The sequence below is a fragment of the Agelaius tricolor genome, unplaced genomic scaffold (genome assembly GCF_023055355.1).
Source record: "Agelaius tricolor isolate 1412-34295 unplaced genomic scaffold, bAgeTri1.0.p SCAF_4, whole genome shotgun sequence".
Classification (NCBI taxonomy): Eukaryota; Metazoa; Chordata; class Aves; order Passeriformes; family Icteridae; genus Agelaius; species Agelaius tricolor.
This window is the reverse complement of record NW_027269264.1, coordinates 56,379,213-56,397,532: the sequence shown is the minus strand read 5'-3', so window position 1 is coordinate 56,397,532 and position 18,320 is coordinate 56,379,213. Positions and strand designations below refer to the sequence as shown.

The window sequence follows — 18,320 nt, the reverse complement described above, 5'->3', positions numbered from 1 at the left end:
GGCAGAGACTAGACATGGAAAGCAATCTGTGCCAAAGAGCCTAGATTAGCAACTGGAAACAGGAGTCATGGGTTGGATTAGAAATGTGTATTGACCTTTTGCCACAGCTGTGGGCTTAGCTGTGGGTTTATGATTAGGGGAAGGGTGGAGTCCCCTTTATCACAATGAATGCTGTAAAAATCTTCAAAATGGATATGATTTTTGTTATCATATTTCTTACTAGTGATGATTTCCTTTAATTGTCCTTTTGAATTGAATTCTGTCATGTCTATACTTAGCACATAGAATGAATCAAAGATAAAATTCTCTCAGTTAATTTTAATTTAATCAACTGACTTAATCTAGTTTCCTCTCACTGGTTTCCTTCTGATCTCACAATATTGCAGTACATCTCAGACATGATGCTTGTTATAACTTTATTTTATTTCTTAAGCAAAACGGCTTTATCTTTAAATTTCTACTGTTTGGTAATAGTGTAATTAAAGGTGTTTAACCTCTGGAAGTTTCAGAGACAATGCTAAGGTGATTGTAGAGATAGTTAGCTTCAAACACTTTCACTAAAGAAACACAGGTTTTGCCTATAAGATGTAGGAAAAGACATTTGCCCAGTTCAAAGAAATTTATTTCCTGAAAGGCAGTTGGTTAACTCGTTATCTGGATTACAAAGAACATCTTGAGTGGAGAAAAGGAACATGCATACTCTCCTGGGTTTTGAAGATATTTCAGAGGAATTAGACACAGTTTCTGGTATCAGAATGCTTCAAAGTTGGTACTGAATTTGCTTTGGTCTGTAAAATTCTGTCTTTAAAGAAAGCTAGTTAAAACAGTAGATTATAGTTTTAATAGAGCTTAGAAGTATTTGTGGTAACAGTAACAGAACTTGTGCAGTATTTTAAGTTAATATAGTTATAAATTAGTCAAATCAGCTGTTGTGTATGGAAGAAATATGTATTTGGGGACTGAACTGAAAAACAACCTTTAAATCTAACAACTTCAGTAAGGTGTGGGAGGGTATCTGATCTGATGGTTATCCTACATGAAGACAGCTCACGTTATTTTTTTGTGGAAATCACCAGATGGTTTTTTTCATTTGTGATTCTACTAAATATGAAAGCTGTTGATCACAATTGCAAAATTGTTACTCGTTGTAGTGACAGCATCTTGTCTTAAATGGAACAAACAAGGATTCTGATATTTATATAACAAATTTCAGCAACTGACTGACATACAAAAGAAGAAACATTTTACATACCAATAAGGCAGGTAACATGTTTGAAGTCCTACTGTAAGGAAAAAGGGACAGCAAAATGACATTCAGATTCAGTGTTCAGGTAGGTGTAACAGAGCTCATGAAGATGCCATGACAAAATGCACAAGACTTAGATCTTCCAGAAGTTTTCCTAGTCATTTTACAAATTGGTGGATTTTTCTTTTTTTTTTTTATAAGAAACACCTCCTCCAGGATATATCAGTGAAGATGGAGAAACAAGTGACCAGCAGCTGAACCAAAGCATGGATACAGGTAAAATTTATTTTTCATCACTTTCAAAGCTTTGTATTACTAGCTGGGATCCCTCTGCATAGGAGCATGAATTCAGCCCAAAAGATGATTGCAGTTTTCCTCTGTAAAAACTGGTGGTTTATGCCTAAAATACCACTTTCAGTCTTTAATGAACAAAGCAGTTTTTTGCCAGGGAAATGCTTCTAATACATTCTGTGACTTATTAAGTATATTACATTTGTTCTGTAACAGAAGCATACAAGTCTAATTAAGACTTGACCAGAAACCCTTAAAATAGATTTTAATAGCTAATTGGTTTCAACCATTCCCCAGCAAACAGGTTCATTGAAGCACAGTGTCTGTTGGCCTAAACAAGGTACAGACAGTCTGTGTTCTGAGAACCTGTCTCTAACTCTGACAAACTTACCACTTCTGCCATGTTTCAAATTAGTTCTTGTGTGGAAGGTTCTGTGGCAAAAGTAACGGCATTTGTGCCTTTTTATGTAGGGGTTTCTAGATAATGTGGTTAATCTTAGACTTGGACAAAGCACAGTTAATGTGCTGGGTAAGAACCTCCTGCTGTGTGTTGGCAGACTTGAGTGTGCTTGGTTAGCTAATGTTAGCAACCATTTTCAGTAAGTTGAAATCCGCTGCACCAGTTTCTGTAAGAACTGCAATATTTTCCCACTATGTGACAATAAATACCTTAATTAAAACAGCCTGACATCAGTGGTAACTGTAGGAATGTTTCTGGGAAAGCCTTTCTGTATTTTGCCACCTTGTGTGCAAATTATGTTGGAGAGTTCATGTTTTTATGAGTGTTTAAATTCCTCCTTCTGGGAAAGAATTATTTCCTCAAATGAGGAAATCTAGCTTGCTCTTTTCTGGTGATCATAGAATCATAAATTATAGAATGGTTTGGGATAAAAGGGACCTTAGAGACCGTCTCTTTCCACCAGGGACACCTTCCACTACCCCAGGTTGCTCCCAGCCCTGTCCAGTTTGGCCTTGGACACTTCCAGGTATGGGGCAGTCACAGCTTCTCTGGGAAACCTGTGCCAGGGCCTCACCATCCTCAGCATAAAGATTTTTTTTCCCAATATCTAATCTAAATCTCTCCTCTTTCAGTTTGAAGACTTTCCCTCTTTTCCTGTCACTACCTGCTCTTGTAAACAATCCCTTTCCAACTTTCTTGAAGGCTCCCTTCAGATACTGGAAGGTCTTTTCCAAGATAACCCTTTTCCTTTGAGAACAGAGAGGCAATGTCTTGCTTGTCTCATCAACTCTTTCTTACCTGTTTTTTTTACTGAATTTGGGAAATCACTACCTTCTCATCGGAGAAGTGCATAAATAACGTTGAGAGTGTGCACAAAGTGGCAGAGTTCTGCCAAATACAATGCTAAGTTAATTTAATCTTTACGGGGTCGGGGCGGGGGGAGGGGGGTGGTTACCCAGAGGTCTGGAAGATTGAATGAAATCCTAATTCAGAGTAACTGTGTGATATTCCAGAAAACTGACCTTTCTTACTCTGAAAAACTTCAGTGAGAACCTGATGTAGATAATGGCCTACTGGTCTGAAATAACAAAAAACATTTGCTCTGAAACCTGTCTGTCTTGCTTCAACAGGATCTCCGGCAGAGCTGTCTCCTAGTACTCTCTCTCCAGTTAATCATAGCCTGGGTAAGCTGGAAATACTTACAATTATTTCTCCATGTGTAGTGATTCTTCATTATATATGTAATTACTTTAAAAGTGAAAATGTGCTGTAAGAAATTAAGAGCTATATTAAGAGGTTACTGTTGTGTTGGCTTCCTGGTGTTAAGCATAATGGGGCTGGGTTAATCACTTGTTAACAATTACTCTATTTCTGTACCTGTTGAATTCATAGCAAAGAGAAGGAGTGGTATCTTTGTGTGTGCAGGAATTGCATTTATAAAATGAATAGTTTAAAAGGATGTTTGCCTCTCCGTGATGCTGCCCAGACTTGCTGTCTCCCTTGTGTGTGTGTTCTGCTGCTCTTCTCATGTACTGTTTCACCTGTAGCCACAGCACAGTAGTTGCTCCCACATTAGTAGCCCACCTGCTTTGATCCAGTGCTATTGCTGTGTGTCAAGTGCCGCAGGAAGATCAGATTGCCATGGGTTTGTTTAAGGAATGGTGACAGGATGTGACAGGAAAATGCAGAACGCTGAGTAAGTAATTAGGGTAGGTAAAAAGGGGAAGCAGTGAAGAAAAAAACCTGAAGATAGAGGGAAGAGTCTCTAATAGGGGACAATAAAGTAGCTTAGAACTACCTTTATCTAAAGGGAGAGTGTAATACAAAAGAACATGATTTTCATATTATTTTTTTTCCTTTGTGTTGTTCAGTGTTTGATAGTTTAATCTTTTCTTTAATGCTGCCAAAATGTTTGCAAGCTACAGAAAAGGCAACAGGAATGTCTCAACGTCTGGCGCTCAGAGCACCATTAGCTTAATCATTTTGCCGAGCAAAATGCAAGTACTGAACTAAATGAGCTGTGGTCAGATTAGATCATCCCTTCTTCCCCTCCTCCTTCCCTTGTGTGGAAGATTGAATTCCATTCTATTTACTGAAGTAGGTAAAAAGGACAGCAAGCAAAATATAGTTTGAATAGTTTGAGGAGACTACTGCTGTCATTTCTGGGAGAGACAAATAGCAGGGTAGATCGATCTACTTTCAGCCTCAAAAATCTGTGTTAAGTTTGGTTTTTAAAATTTTTTTTTAGACTTGCAACCAGTTACTTACTCGGAGCCTGCGTTTTGGTGTTCAATAGCATATTATGAGTTGAATCAAAGAGTGGGAGAAACCTTCCATGCGTCTCAGCCTTCCCTGACTGTAGATGGCTTTACAGATCCATCAAATTCAGAGCGATTTTGTCTAGGTCTGCTTTCCAATGTAAACAGAAATGCTACAGTGGAAATGACAAGGCGACATATAGGTAAAGATCTCTGATCTTTTAACTGTTTAATTTCATTTTGTTGGTTAAATTATCTGGAATGACCCAGGTAGGATGTGTGTTGGGTTCCTTTCACCCTTGTGCAGCCAGCCATCAGCCATATCTCTCAGGGCTTGTCAAGGATAGTTTGGTCTCACTGGCTGAGAACAGAAGTGGAAAGACACAGTCACTGCTTCTGAAGTTAGGAAGAAGCATGGCAGCTTCTGCTGCTGAAGCCAGTTTGAGCTGGGAAGAGATGTAGTGATGGCTGGAGCTGAAAGGAGCTGCCTTTCCTCACTCGGTAGCCCCACAGCTGGTGGCAGCTGCAGTCACACAGCTGTCACCCTCAGGGCAGCACAGGAGGAAGCCACTCTACTGTGTGGCACTCCAGTAGCTCACATTGCTGTTCTTGCCTTCTGGGAAATGATGATGGACCAAAGCATCCCAGGGGGCAGATTTGTGGCTTCCAGCATCCTCAATGGACCACTCTGCCCTGGGCAGCATTTATATTCAGAATTGCTTGTAATTGAAATTTAAGCTTTAATTACAAAATATTCCCATGTTGCATAGTTTACTGTAGTTTATAAAATGCAGAATGGACACTGATAGAATGAAATTCTGGATTCTTTTCTGAAATGGGGAAAGCTGCTATTGAGAACCCATTGTTTTGACATGATTAAGGTTTTCTTTGTAATGGTTAGTCAAGAATGTTGTTTTCTGCAATGCAAGGTCTTGATTTCAGGTTCTTCAATAAACTACCTTCATTCTTTTTTTTTTTTTTTTTTCTGGATACTTTCATTAGCAACATTTACGAGATTGTTGTTGTTGTTGTTGTTATTTTTACTTGCAGTAAAATTTCAACCTCTTCAGTAGAACTGACTCCTTTTATGCCAAGTCCAAATGCCAAATCCAGATGCTTGTCTAATAAAATTTTAGATGTGCAGAAACCTAGGCTGTGCTTGTGCTGACTGGTCAAAATGATCAATGAAGAGGAAAAGCAAAAATCTGATGAGCCCTTACTCTTTGATAGAGGGAGCTCACATTTTGTTTGAAAAAATTGTTTTAATGAAAAAGGCAAATGGAAACTATGGCCTCTAAAGTATCTGTTAATTATAAATAGTTCTCTCTGGGAGATCATTTGCACATTATTTACTTTCTGCTAGAAATAAACCATGCAGATTTGTTTTCCACTCAGAGACAGAACAAAGTAACAATTGAAAGGTGGAAAATCGAGATTTTTTTTTTTTTCACAGTTTGTTGGGTTTTTTTTTGTAATAGGGCTAAATGAAGTCATATTGTTTTTGTTAAAGCAGCACAGGATTATGCAGTGGGTTGTGAAATAATGTGGGTGTATGTAAGCAGAGAGTGTTGCAGTGGTGATCTTATGTTTTCTCTTTTGACCATAGTGGCCTGTGCTGCTTCACATACAATGGTTTAATATTAGCACAAGTTTTAATTCTGTTTTATGAACACTACTTCTGAACTTGGATTTGGTTACAAGCCATTATATGGCTAAAAAAGGCTCTTTAACTTTTGACCCAAAATTATTCTGCTTTTCCTTCATAAATTTTGCATTCATGGGAGAAAAATGCAATGTAATTGTTTTCTGCTCCTGCTACAGCTGTCAGCACAGCAGTGAGGTCGTGTAGATAATTGATTTCTGTTTGTGTTGTAAAGAAAAACCTTGGCCTTCTCTTAAAAATAAACTTCCTTGTTCCCTAATCTAGTCATACCACAACTGGAGTTCTTTTGAATTTTGCTACAGGCAGGGGAGTGCGTCTGTATTACATTGGCGGAGAGGTTTTTGCCGAGTGCCTGAGTGATAGCGCGATCTTCGTTCAGAGCCCCAACTGCAATCAAAGATACGGCTGGCATCCTGCAACTGTGTGCAAAATTCCTCCAGGTTAGTGGCCTACCAGAGGTCTCGGGTGAAAATACCCAGTGGAGGTGTTCACTGAGTGACGTTTGCTTTCCTTTTTTGTAATTTCTTCATAGATTCAGGCTTCTGTGTAACAAATGCAAGTGTATTCACTGACTGTACCTTTTTGACTCTTTATAGGATGCAATCTAAAAATCTTTAATAACCAAGAATTTGCTGCTCTTCTGGCTCAATCTGTGAATCAGGGCTTTGAAGCAGTTTATCAGCTTACTAGAATGTGTACCATAAGAATGAGCTTTGTTAAAGGATGGGGGGCTGAATACAGGTAAGAAAAGAACCTCCTTTGTACTTAAATTTAGAGTTAATGGTTTTCATTTTTTCACTAGTATAGCATTTCTCTCTGGCTTGAAAGCCATTCATACAGACTTCTTGCTGCTATTGTGGATATGCTGTCTGCAAATTGAACCCATATTTTCCTTTTTTCCCCCCCTCAGCTATGGAACTGCTAAGTTACAAAGTCCATAAACTGATTTTAGTGTTGCATTGAAGCCAACTGTTGAGCAAGGAATGTCGTCAAAGTTCCGTTCCTTGCTCAGCCCTGCTGGCTTGCATGTTGTGGTGAAATCCACGCCATCATCTCAAAGTTCCACAGTTTGTGCTGTGAGATTATTTGCTGTGTGTTAGACTTGCAGTCATTCTGGTCTCTGTCCTGCTCTGCCTGTAGCATGAGCTCCTTAGGCTGTGGTGCAGGATGGGGTTGGTGGTACCCAACGGAGAGACGGGCAGTGCCTCTTGCAGAATGGAACAGCTGGAGAGCATGCATCTAAGGGATGGCAAGTATTTTGGAACTTGCAGTGGAAAAAGCATTGCAGGAGTGAAATGATTGTGTTTATGTAGTAAAACTTCTAAAAACAGTTCTTTGAGTGGAAAGAAATAGCATTCTATCTGCTTTGGAATAGATTCCAATTGTGTTCTCTATTAGCACAAATGAAAAGTGGTAGTTGAGGACAGTGCCTGTTTTTAATGCAGTATGGAAATTCAAGAAGAAAAGGAATTGACTTCTAACTGAGCAGTTCTAAAGATTTCATTATTTTGGAGAGCTAGACCTGTGGTTTTAAACAAATCTCTTAAACCTCTCTAGAAATTGTCCACTGAAAGAATGAAGTTTGACAACTCAATATCCTAATGCAATACATAATGATTTTTTAAAAGCCATATAATTTCTGAAGTTGAATAATGGTGTGTAGGCTCCACTTGGGTTGATTCCTTTATCTGCTCTTGAAATACATACATGTAAATAGCAGTGTCAGTATGTGGGGGAGGTTTCTCAGCTAGATGAAGCCAATTTTGTAGTAGTCTAATGAGATGAAATGAGAAATTTGAGTAATGGAATAAACTGGTACCTCTTTGTTAGGAAGAAGTAAGAAAAAAATCTGGCTCAGGTTTAAAGAGCTATTGGATTTGGCTCTGAAGGAGTATGTATACACTTAGGCATAATTAAATACAACATTCAAATCTGAGCAGAAGAAAGGCTTAATCAGTCAGATTATATAGAGGCATCTTGAAGTGAGTGTAAGTGCTGGTTTAAAACTGTGGGGAGGCTTTTGTTAAAGTTACTTCTGAGTGGGGAGAATGTTGGTGGTTGGTCTATAAACTGTTTGTAGACCGTAGGATTGAAAAAGCTGCAGTGGTAGCGCTGCCAAAACGGCACAAAAACTGGTTACTGACTCATGATGAACTAATTTCTTTGCACATCTCTTTAAGATGATGTTATTAAATTACAGATACACAAAGCTTGTAAATATGGGATTAGAGCAAGAAGAGGTGGCTCCAATGACACAACCTTGAATTTGAATTAATGTAGCTTGACTTGTTGAAATGGATCAGGAAACACTGTAAACCCCATCACTCTTGTTAAAACATCTGTGCTTCATTATTATGTGAAAAAACCTTTCTCATAGAACGGGCTTAGGCAAAGGCAAAGCATTACTTTCACTTTGAGCATATGTGCATAAATGTGCTGGTACAGCAAGGTGATATGTTTTATAGGCTTGGTAGACACAATACCTAACAAAGCTTTTTGCTTTGTTACATGTTGGCCCAAATTGGGGATGGTAGAAGTTCAGATCACCAGTCAAATGTTTGTGTTAGCACAGGAACTCTCCAGGTCTGGGATCATCTTCTAAAGAAAGTTCAGCAGAGGTAATTAGTGATCTTTGAACTGGAAACCTTTGGGTTGAAGAGGTTGAGTTTTTAGCTTTAAGATGGTTGCTCAGTGACTTTCACTATTTTACCAGTTTTTACCAGCGTGGTGCAAAGGGACGATTGTTGAACTGAACCAGTTGTAAAATTTTGAGGAATTGTGTTGTGAAACACATTGTAGGAGAGTTGACAGTGGTGGAATAATGAACTTCCTTCTTTGGGAGAGGATTCAAGAGTAAATGGAACTATATTTCCTGTGGTTTAGATTTGTTTTTCTGTTGTATCACTTCATTTTGGCATAGGCATTTGGGGCTAAGATAACTGTTTTATAAAGGGCTGAAAGAGCACAGACCCAGCTGCTGTCATCTCCTAGAAAATGTGAAACTTTTGAAATCAATCTTCACTGTCCTAATTTTTCTGCCTTTTCAGTTCTTCTGTTTATATAAACTGATTTCCTTAAAGCAAAGGGCTGCAGTGCTGACAGTAAAAATGAAGGAGCTCTGTTTGTGTCTGACTAATCTGCTGCCTTTGAATCTTGGGATAGCTGGAATTACTACGAAAAACTGGCTTAGCAACCATTGTCCTGCCAATCTGGTTAGGGAAAACTCCCATGCCTAGAGTGGGTACAGTGAAATAGGATTTCTCAGGCAGAGTTTGTTTTGTCCAATACTGATTTCTTTACTTTGGAGATGAGAAGGAAGATGTTTGAATAACAGATCTGTGAAACAAAGGTATATGGGAAAGAGAATGAAGCTTTTATGGTTGTCAGTCCTTCAGCTTTACTGAAATTTGCTATATGGTATTTAAATAAGGTCTTCTATTGTGGAAAATTATAGGCAAGTTAGTATAAAAGACAAGGGAAACCCAATTTCTACTTCAGTTGTTTCTGTGAGGATGTTATACTACAAAACACATGTAGAAGTGTGTAAGATTACGGGAAATCAGAAATAAAGTTTGGTGTTCCTTTGAGATACCATCAGTTAGCACAATGCAACCACACACTGTGTTTTGATACAGCGTTTCTGACTACATCTACCAATTTCCTTGGTACATTCATCATGTAGTTTACCTCAAAAAGCCAGAGCTTATAGCACCATAGCATTGTGCTATTGGCCACGCTGGCAATGCAGAGCCAAGGGTTTCTATTCCATATTTCTCAGTAGCTGTCTACAAAATTCAAATCCAGTTATCCAGTTATGCATGCAGACCCTTGAAAGGTTGAGATACAGCTGCACCCAGTTGTTTGCAGTGTGAACACTGCATCAGCTGGGCAACCTTCATTTCTGAATTTCTTTTTAGAAGTAAGGCTCTTGATGTGGCACTTGAAGAAAATACTGGTGTTATTATTCTCCAGGGTGAAATATTCTTCATGTATTATGGACAAGCATGTAACTATTGATTTGTCTTACATATGTGAAATGCTTTGGAGTTCTGGGACTTTTTTTTTCTGGAAAAGGTTTAGTAACAGTTATGGTAATAGTTACAGATTTTTATCTCTGTGTACTAGATATGGATGGAAACATATCTAATCATATGATGCAGAATTTTGTGGCAGCTGAACCTGCCCTCTGGCTGGATTCCAGGCAGCCACCAAAGTAGCTCTCTCACTCCTGTCCACAGCTGTACTGGGGGGAGAAAATAGAGCAAAATGGTCATGAGATAAAGACCAAGAGAGACCCTCACCAAATACCATTTGGGAAAAACAGACTTGAATCAGAATTATTGAATGAATTATTGCTTACACAGCCAGAGCAAGATAATGAGAAGTAAAATAGGACCTAAAACACCTTTACCCCTTGCCAGCTTTACCTTCTCCCCCAAAGGGAGGTAGGAATGTGTGTCATTGTCAGTTCTTCAGGTGTTGTTCCTGCCGCTGCTCAGGAAGAGGAGTTGGAATCCTTCCCCTGCTCCAGTGTGGGGTCCCTCCCACAGGAGACAGTTCTACATGAACTTCTCCAGTGTGAGTCCATCCCATGGGCAACAATTCTCCATGAACTGCTGCAACATGGATCACACTTCCAAGGGGTGTGGTCCTTCAGGGACAGGCTGCTCCAGCATGGGCTCCTCCAGGGGCTGCAGGTGCATCTCTGCAACCCTGGTGCCCTCCATGGGCTGCAGGGGAATCTCAGCTCTGGTGCCTGAAGCTGCTCCTGCCCCTCCTTCTCCACTGCCCTTTGTGTCTGCAGAGTTGTTCCTCTCACTTGTTCTCACCCTGCTCTTCTGTGGCGATTAAAACTGGGTAACAACCTCTTTTTTTTCTTAAATCTGTTATCCCAGAGACGTCACCATTCCTAACTGGCCCAGCCTTGACCAGCAGCATGTCCATCTTCAGAGCTGTCAAAGGATATCTCTGCCAGACAGAAGGGAAGCTTGTGGCAGCTTCTGGCAGAAGCCCCTCCCCTGCTACCAAAACCTGGTGCCACCAACCCAGTGGAGTGACTTTTCCCTATTCTTTGTTTTCTAGGCGGCAGACGGTAACAAGCACTCCTTGCTGGATTGAGCTTCACCTGAACGGGCCTCTACAGTGGCTGGACAAAGTATTGACTCAGATGGGCTCCCCTTCAGTTCGCTGCTCCAGCATGTCCTAAAACTCTCCTCTGTCACCAGTGGGCTAAAATCCGAGTCCAGTCAACAGACTTAATATAACAGCTCGTCTGTCGTAGTATTTGTGTGTGGTCCCCATGAACTGTTTACTATCTAAAAAGGTTTTTTAAAAAGGAAAAAAAAAAAAAAGAAAAAGAAAAAAAAAGAAAAAGAAAAAAGAAAAAACAGCACTTGAGGTCTCATCAGTTAAAGCACCTTGTGGATTCTGTTTCCTATACTCTGATACTAGATGAAAATTTAGTGTATAGAAAAGCCTTCTTCAGAAAGAAGGGACAGTTCTAAAGACTCTTTAATGGTGTTTTTTATTGGGTATATAATTGAGTGTCCTAATGGTTATCAATAACATGAATAGCTAAGTATATATACAGATAATGTATCATGATCTCAAATATCACAGTATTGTGCTGTTCTACATTTTAGTTCCCATAAATAGTAATTTTGGTTTTTTGACTGGGGCAAGTATCTCATGAAATTCCAAGACTTTGCTCCCTTATTCTTTTATATTTTTTAATATAAGCAGGTTTTCAACTTGTCCTAAACATAAAAAGACTTTCCTTATAGAAAAGCTGAATTTTTTGCTGCGTTCTTAAAGAGAAAGTCCCTCCATTGGAAGGGAAAGAAATGTCTTGAGATTCATCTGTGAAATCTTAAGACACTTTATATACTTAATGGGGCCTAAAATGAATTCATATTATAAATTCTGAGTGTCCATCACACTAGCAGTCTACTTTTTGATACCCATTTGAGTTGATGCATCTGTTGCCAGCAGTATTGCTGGCAGTGGTGTAATTTGGGACTTTTTTGTACCTTGGATCATTGAAATGAGTGATTTTTTTCTCATGGACTGAGAATTTACCATGGCTTTGGATACTGGATTAAGTGCACAAGGTTATTGGCTTACCCCTTACATCTATATTTTTTCTTCATTGAATAAGTCTTACCCCTTATTATCTGTATTTTTTTCATTTTTTCATATGTCACTAAAAATAATAGGGTTTAGTTTTTGGAGCCGTATACCTTGAAAAATTATTTCCTGGGGTAAGCTAGTCTCTCTGTTTAGGTTTTAAATAGATGCAGCTTCTTAACATATTTCAGTAACAGAATTTAAATTTCTTATCTGAGTCGCTTTTATAGTTTACTTACACACCAGATCATACGCATTCATTATGTCATAATGGGCCTTGTTATTAAAAGTAGTTGCTTCTGCAAAACCTCTAGGATAGTGGTTGCTGAGGTATGACCAGCGAAGGAGGACTTCCAGGTTCTTCGTGACAGTGCATGTTATTGTGAACCCTTGGACACTACAGCTGCACCATATTAAAAATATTCTGAAATATATTCTACAAATAAGTCTGGGTTGGGGATGGGTTGGGAAACTGTATAGAAGGGTTATTCTGACTTGAAAAATACACATCTTACTAACAATCTTGTGATCTAGCTGTCTGTCATTCTTTTGTTATTGTGGCAGTAGCAGGATTGCCTTTGTCTGTTTTTTTCCATTGTTTCATCAATTACACTAGTTCTGTACTTTGTAAGTACAGCTAGTGATAACTTAGCTTTGAGAACAAAAATGTGGCCAGTGTTACAGCTTTTAATCACTTGACTGAATTGATGATAGTGATGGATATTTTTATGCCATAATGACTAGGGCATAGAAGCAATACCAAAAATCAAGCCTTGAGAAAATGGGCCAGACACCTTTCAAAAATTGGCAAAGCAGTTACCAGTTTGTGCTAGTTTTACCAGTAGACTAATGTATTGGTAGAACTTGTGGACCTAAGAAATAAGCTTCATGCGTGTTGCATTTGCCTAATATGTGAATACACTAATAAAAGTTTTAATTCTCAAAATGGCCGTTGGTTTTTTTTTTTTAATAAATTGGTCTCTATATTTTTTTCATTGAAGGTTAGGAGTTACCCTTATCCACCCAGGAAAATGCTACAAGTGTCCTGCATGTGGTGGGTGGAAAGGTAGAGTTTAGATCCTAATACCACTTCCCATGCAGCTGTTGTGGAGGTTCTGGATCTGTGTGTGTTTGGTGGTACAGACTCCTGTTCCTGATGCAGTTTATTAAAGCAGTTATTTTTTCCCTGCCACAATCAAGTTGCATCCTGCTATCTCAGGTGTTTACTTTCAGCTGTGAGACAGATAAGATCAACTTGTCCCGGTCAGACTCACATTTTTGAGCAGTTTGCAGTTGAAGTAGTTGGGTGGCCTAATGCTGTGGTCTCCTTGCTGTGTGTTTCTGAATGTGCCTTTCACCTGTGGCAGTGTTAGTTGCTTTGCCTTGAACACTGTAGTAACCTTGACTCTGCCTGTTCTCAGGATGGGCACTTCCAAGGAGAGTGCCAGGACCCTGCAAACACTGCCTGTGGGGCTCCCTGGTGCAGGACTGTTCTGTCTGTGCTGAAGTCACTGTTTTTGACTACTACTGGTACCACTCAAATGTTCTCCTGCCATTGCTGTTCCAGCCACAGCTTAGAGGCACAAGGCCTCTAAGCTTAGAGGCACTGCTGTGTTTGTAGTGTTCACTTGTCTGTGTTCCATTTCAGTGCCTTTGGCAGTTCTTGACTAACTTTAACCTACCCCTGTTTCTTAATCCAGTGCCTTTCTGACACTGCTGTTCTGCTCTTCTTCAAATTCATGCAGATGACTGCAGCATCTTAATGCAGAATGCCTGTGGTACATAAGGAATGTGACTTTCCTCCCTCTCCTCTTCTGCCGCTCAAAGTACTGATGTCCAAAACACAAGGTGTTTTTTTCTTTTTTTCAATAGGCTATTTTGCAAAATAAAACACCTAGCAAATAGGGAGTACTCAAGTGGAGATGCTTTCAGTAAATTATGGGGAGCCAGCTGCTTACATGTATCACAGAGCTGAAGAAAATCTGTACAAATCTTGTGTAGCATTGACTTTAATTCCATGAGCTGGGGTTCTGATCTCTCTTGTCACTAGCCCTGCCTGAGCCTTGATTTTCATATTGCCAAAGCCAAGTAATCCAACACCAGGTGGTTAATGTAAACATCCAAACCTAAAAATGGTTTTTGAGTTGCCTTTTGGCAGCTTGAAGGTACAGAGTTGACTTTTCAGAACCCTTCCTCCAAAGAAAAACATGATTATTTATAAGTTGTCTCAGGGCTGAGGCTTTGAGAACCATGTCAAATGCCTGGACTTTGGCAGCTTTAAACTGTGAGAATTGATAGTAGGGTGTCATCATCTCTGCATGTTTCCCCCTTCTTTTTGCACTTGGCTCCTTTTTAGGTGGCAAGGTCCCTGCAATAGGCATTCCCTACTCATATTTCAGCATTTTGTCTGGAGTCCTTTGATTTCAGGTGGTGTTACACAAATCTGGAACACCATGAGAGCTGTGGTGTTCTCTTGTTTTTATTCAGGACATTGTGTTTAACCAGATCTTAACCTCCTTGAGACCAATTGCAGGCAAGGAGAGTAAATAATTTAACTTCAGACTCCATATAAAATTGACAGGGAGAGGTAAAATCTGAATTTGGCTGCCAGGTAGCATAGGCCGTTGGCAAAGGAGTCTTTTTTAAGTGCATAATGTAAATATAAATGTCTGCCTTAAGAGGTTCTCTGATGCTATCAAGGTAGCAAGCTAAGATATTTAAGAATAAAAGATTTAAACTAATTAACACACAGCTAGAAATCACAACTCCAATACTTCATCAAGCTCTTTGTTTCCATGTGTCCAACATTTTTCACGTTGAAGTGGGAGGGTGTGAAATTTGGGGGTTTGATAATCATCTGCAGCTCTGAATAGCTGGCACAATGAACTGTGTTTTGTTTTGGCCTTGAAACTTGTCACACTTCATTGTGGTTACAGTTTTGGGAGTTTTTTTTTAGCATTGCAAGCTGAAATTTTACTGCAGCTGGGTTTTGAGTTAAAATATTGTGAAATACAGGATTCACTACACTCCGCCCACACAGTGTTTTACTTGAGTATGAAGCATTGTTCTTTTTACCAAAACAAGTTTGGCTAACCTAATTTTGGGGATGCTGAAGTTCCAGTGCTAGCTCTGAAGCATCAGTGAGGTACTGTCTTTGTTAAAAAAAATTATAAAAATACCGTCTTTGTTAAAAAAATTATAAAAGTAGTTTTATAACTAAAAACAGTTATAAAACACACCAGCTGCATTAGCAACCGCTTCTGGAAGGAAGAGAGGAAGTTCCACCAAAGTGAAATCCTGTGATCCCCCTGTCGCGCCAGCAAGAGAAACAGGTTCTGCCCCCACATGTCTTGATGGGATTAACGTACACTGTGCACCAGTGTCGACTAAAACTTTGTATTTTTGTGGTTCTGATGTGCCAGGCCAGTGAATCCACACAGTCCAGAAAACATGGTTATCCCTAGCCTCTCCCTGGCCAGAGGCAGGGCCCCTCTAAGCCTGGTTATCCTCCTTTCCTTGGACATATGTCTTGGAGGTTCCTTCAAGGGGATCGGACATGTCATCATCATCATCATCATAATACCTGGCACTTCAGCCACGGGCAACTGGAGCTGCTTTCCTCTTGGTGGAACTCCCTCTCTGAGCCTTGCCTTCCTTCAATTCACGCAATACCTGTTGTGCCAGAGCAGCAGTAGATTTTCCATCCCATCTCCTCATTTCCCTCAGTCACACAGGAAGAACCACAGCTCAGCTCATGGGCTGTACCTTCTCTCGCCATCTGGGGAACTTCCGTGTCAGATACCAGAACCTCAGATCTGTACTGCTGAGATTTAGAAAAGGTCCTCTTTCATCTCCTCCCTGAGTTTCTTATGATTCTCCTCTCTCTTGTCCTCTAATTTCTGGAGACGTATTTCCACTGCTGTGATTCTGGCATGTGTTGGGCCATGCACAGCATCTGCATATGCTCAGACCTTCTTTGCCATATCCAGCACAGTCTCATCCCTCTCATCCCTCTTCATTATGGCTAAGGCAGAAGTGTATCCTTGTGGCCCAAGTTGTACAAGTTTTCACCACATCCCAGATATACATGGTACAAAGTCTGGGTTCCTAGTTGTTATGTCATCTGAGAAGATAATCTCTGACACTGCCATTTCCCTCAAGCATTGAATCTCTTGCCCTGTGGTCTTCCACTGTGTTTGCTGCATATAGAGATCATCTGCACACAGGTATCTTTGTGCAACATTTTCCAAGACCCGTGCCCAGAGGCTGTGAGGGTTTGCCCCCCTCATCAGTCCTTGGTTGATGACAGGATAATGTGACAGGGATCCCAAATGCCTCGCTTCTGTGCCATCCAGAATTGTAGCCTCGCCTGCAGCATCCCAGAGACGGACTGACCAACTAATTATGGATTCATCAGGTCGCCGGGTGTAATCCTTCCTTAGGCCATGAAGGTCCTCCAGGGAAAAGGACTCAGTAGTGGCTTCTGATCTTGTGCCTCTTGCTGGCCTTGAGGTTCCTTCCCCTGCAGCATCATCATCATCATCATCATCATCATCATCAATCATCATCATCATCATCATCATGATAATCCACTGGGTGATTGGTTTTGGTTTTGTGTTTCATACCTCTCATGGTAGGAGCAACAGCCACTGGTTTAGGCTCACTGTCTGGTTTAGCTGCTGGCTTAGGCTCACTGTCTGGTTTAGCTACAGCCTGAGTAGCTGGGGTGTTGGCTGCAGTCTGAGTGGCTGAGGTAGCTGCTGATTTATCTCCCTGCCCTGCTGCCTCTCTCTGCTGCCCTGCAGTATCTAGCAGCATGCAATAAGCATAGACCAGGGCCCAGCTTATTGCAATGAGCCTTTTCTCCTTAGAGTCATCATGGCAGTTCTCTTCCAGATATTTCCCCATCTTATCTGGGTTCTGAATTTGTTCACAGGCTGTTGGATCAGAAAATTCCTTCAGGGTTCAACCTATTCTCTCCCATCCTCTACTCCACTCAGAATTTTCCATGATGGGGTCCATGCCTGGGTCAGGGGTCTCATCAGCCCCTCTGAACATCTCAGCTCATTCTAGACAAGCTGCAAACTATATAGAGGAAGCCTACCAGATGAAATACCAGAAGGGTGGTATCCTTGGCATCCAGGGGAAACTGAGCATTCTCAAAAAGGGAGGTTAACAGATTTCAGGGAAAAGAAGGAAAGGAAAGGCTGGGAAGCCTCACCCCCTGCTCCTCCTCTAATAAACTGGGTGCAATTACTAATAAACCCCAAAACATGCTACTGGAACTAGGACACAGGGTACAGAGAAACCATAAACCACTCATATTTCTAACAAACCCCAGCACCTTTGTTAAGTCCTTTTAAATCATTATCACCACATCCAGTGAAATAGCAATCCTAATCCATTCCCCTCTATGTGCCAGGGACAATACCCGAGCTATCTGTGGACAGGAAAATAAACCTAGGGACCAGAAAGGTATTAACAGCTCAAACAGGCCCAGGGGCCACAGATACATCAAGGCCTCCATAAACTCAAGCAACATGGTGGGTACCGAGTGCTTAATTCCAAGACAAAGTAAGTGACACCAAAATGCAGTCAGTTCAGGTTTTTTCCACTTTCTCGAGCTTCATGTTGGGCACCAAGATATTTGTCCTGATTTGGGACAGATTTGGGAGAAAACTTCACAAAGGGATCTCCTCTAAAAAAACTAATTCCAGCAGCTCCTCCACCCCTCCACCAACTGATTTGGGAGAAAAGTCTCCTTGGAGAAAAGTGGAAAAAACCTGTTTATTTCACAAGTAAAGTACTCACAAACATGAAAAAACAAACAAACAAACAAACAAAACCCCCCAAAATAACCAAAAAACCCCCAAAAAACCCTAAAACCAAACCAAAACAAAAAACCAGTGAAACCTCTTGTTGCTCTGAAGAGATAGCAAATTCAGAGAGTCCTTCTGTGAGTGTGGCTGAGTCTCTCCAGGGCTCAGCCTGGCATCCAGGCTTGGTGTCCAGCTTTGGGGGGAGGGCCTGGGTGATTGTCCTGGTGTGTTGGACCAGAGGAAAACCTGAACGGTTCCAGAGGGGGAAAAATCCCCACAGTCCTGGGAAAACTTTTCTTGCCTTGGCTAATGAGGAAAACCAGTGAAAAAAGCAAAGAACTCCTGGTCTGTCCCTTGCTCTGCACTGCTGTGAGCTCAGAGAGAACTGAACTCTTATATCTGTGTTTTGAATACAAGCATAAAAAAATTCCACCACTCCTCCTGCCCCTCTATCTCT

The 18,320-nt window shown here is 40.6% G+C and overlaps 1 protein-coding gene across 3 annotated transcripts in view; it reads left to right on the top strand.

The window, feature by feature from the left end:
* The window catches only part of SMAD2 (SMAD family member 2), a 50,016-nt gene extending 37,026 nt beyond the window's left edge, over window positions 1–12,990 (top strand). For 2 of the 3 annotated variants that reach the window (XM_071425836.1, XM_071425834.1), the window contains 6 exons: window positions 1,448–1,522; window positions 3,128–3,181; window positions 4,246–4,458; window positions 6,221–6,358; window positions 6,515–6,659; window positions 11,001–12,990. In XM_071425836.1, coding sequence (XP_071281937.1) covers window positions 1,448–1,522; window positions 3,128–3,181; window positions 4,246–4,458; window positions 6,221–6,358; window positions 6,515–6,659; window positions 11,001–11,124 — 749 coding nt within the window. In that variant the 3' untranslated portion in view covers window positions 11,125–12,990. Of the gene's footprint in view, window positions 1–1,447; window positions 1,523–2,460; window positions 2,524–3,127; window positions 3,182–4,245; window positions 4,459–6,220; window positions 6,359–6,514; window positions 6,660–11,000 lie in introns of all 3 variants that reach the window. The other variant, XM_071425833.1, reaches the window with a different exon arrangement.
* Window positions 12,991–18,320: the final 5,330 nt, after the last annotated feature.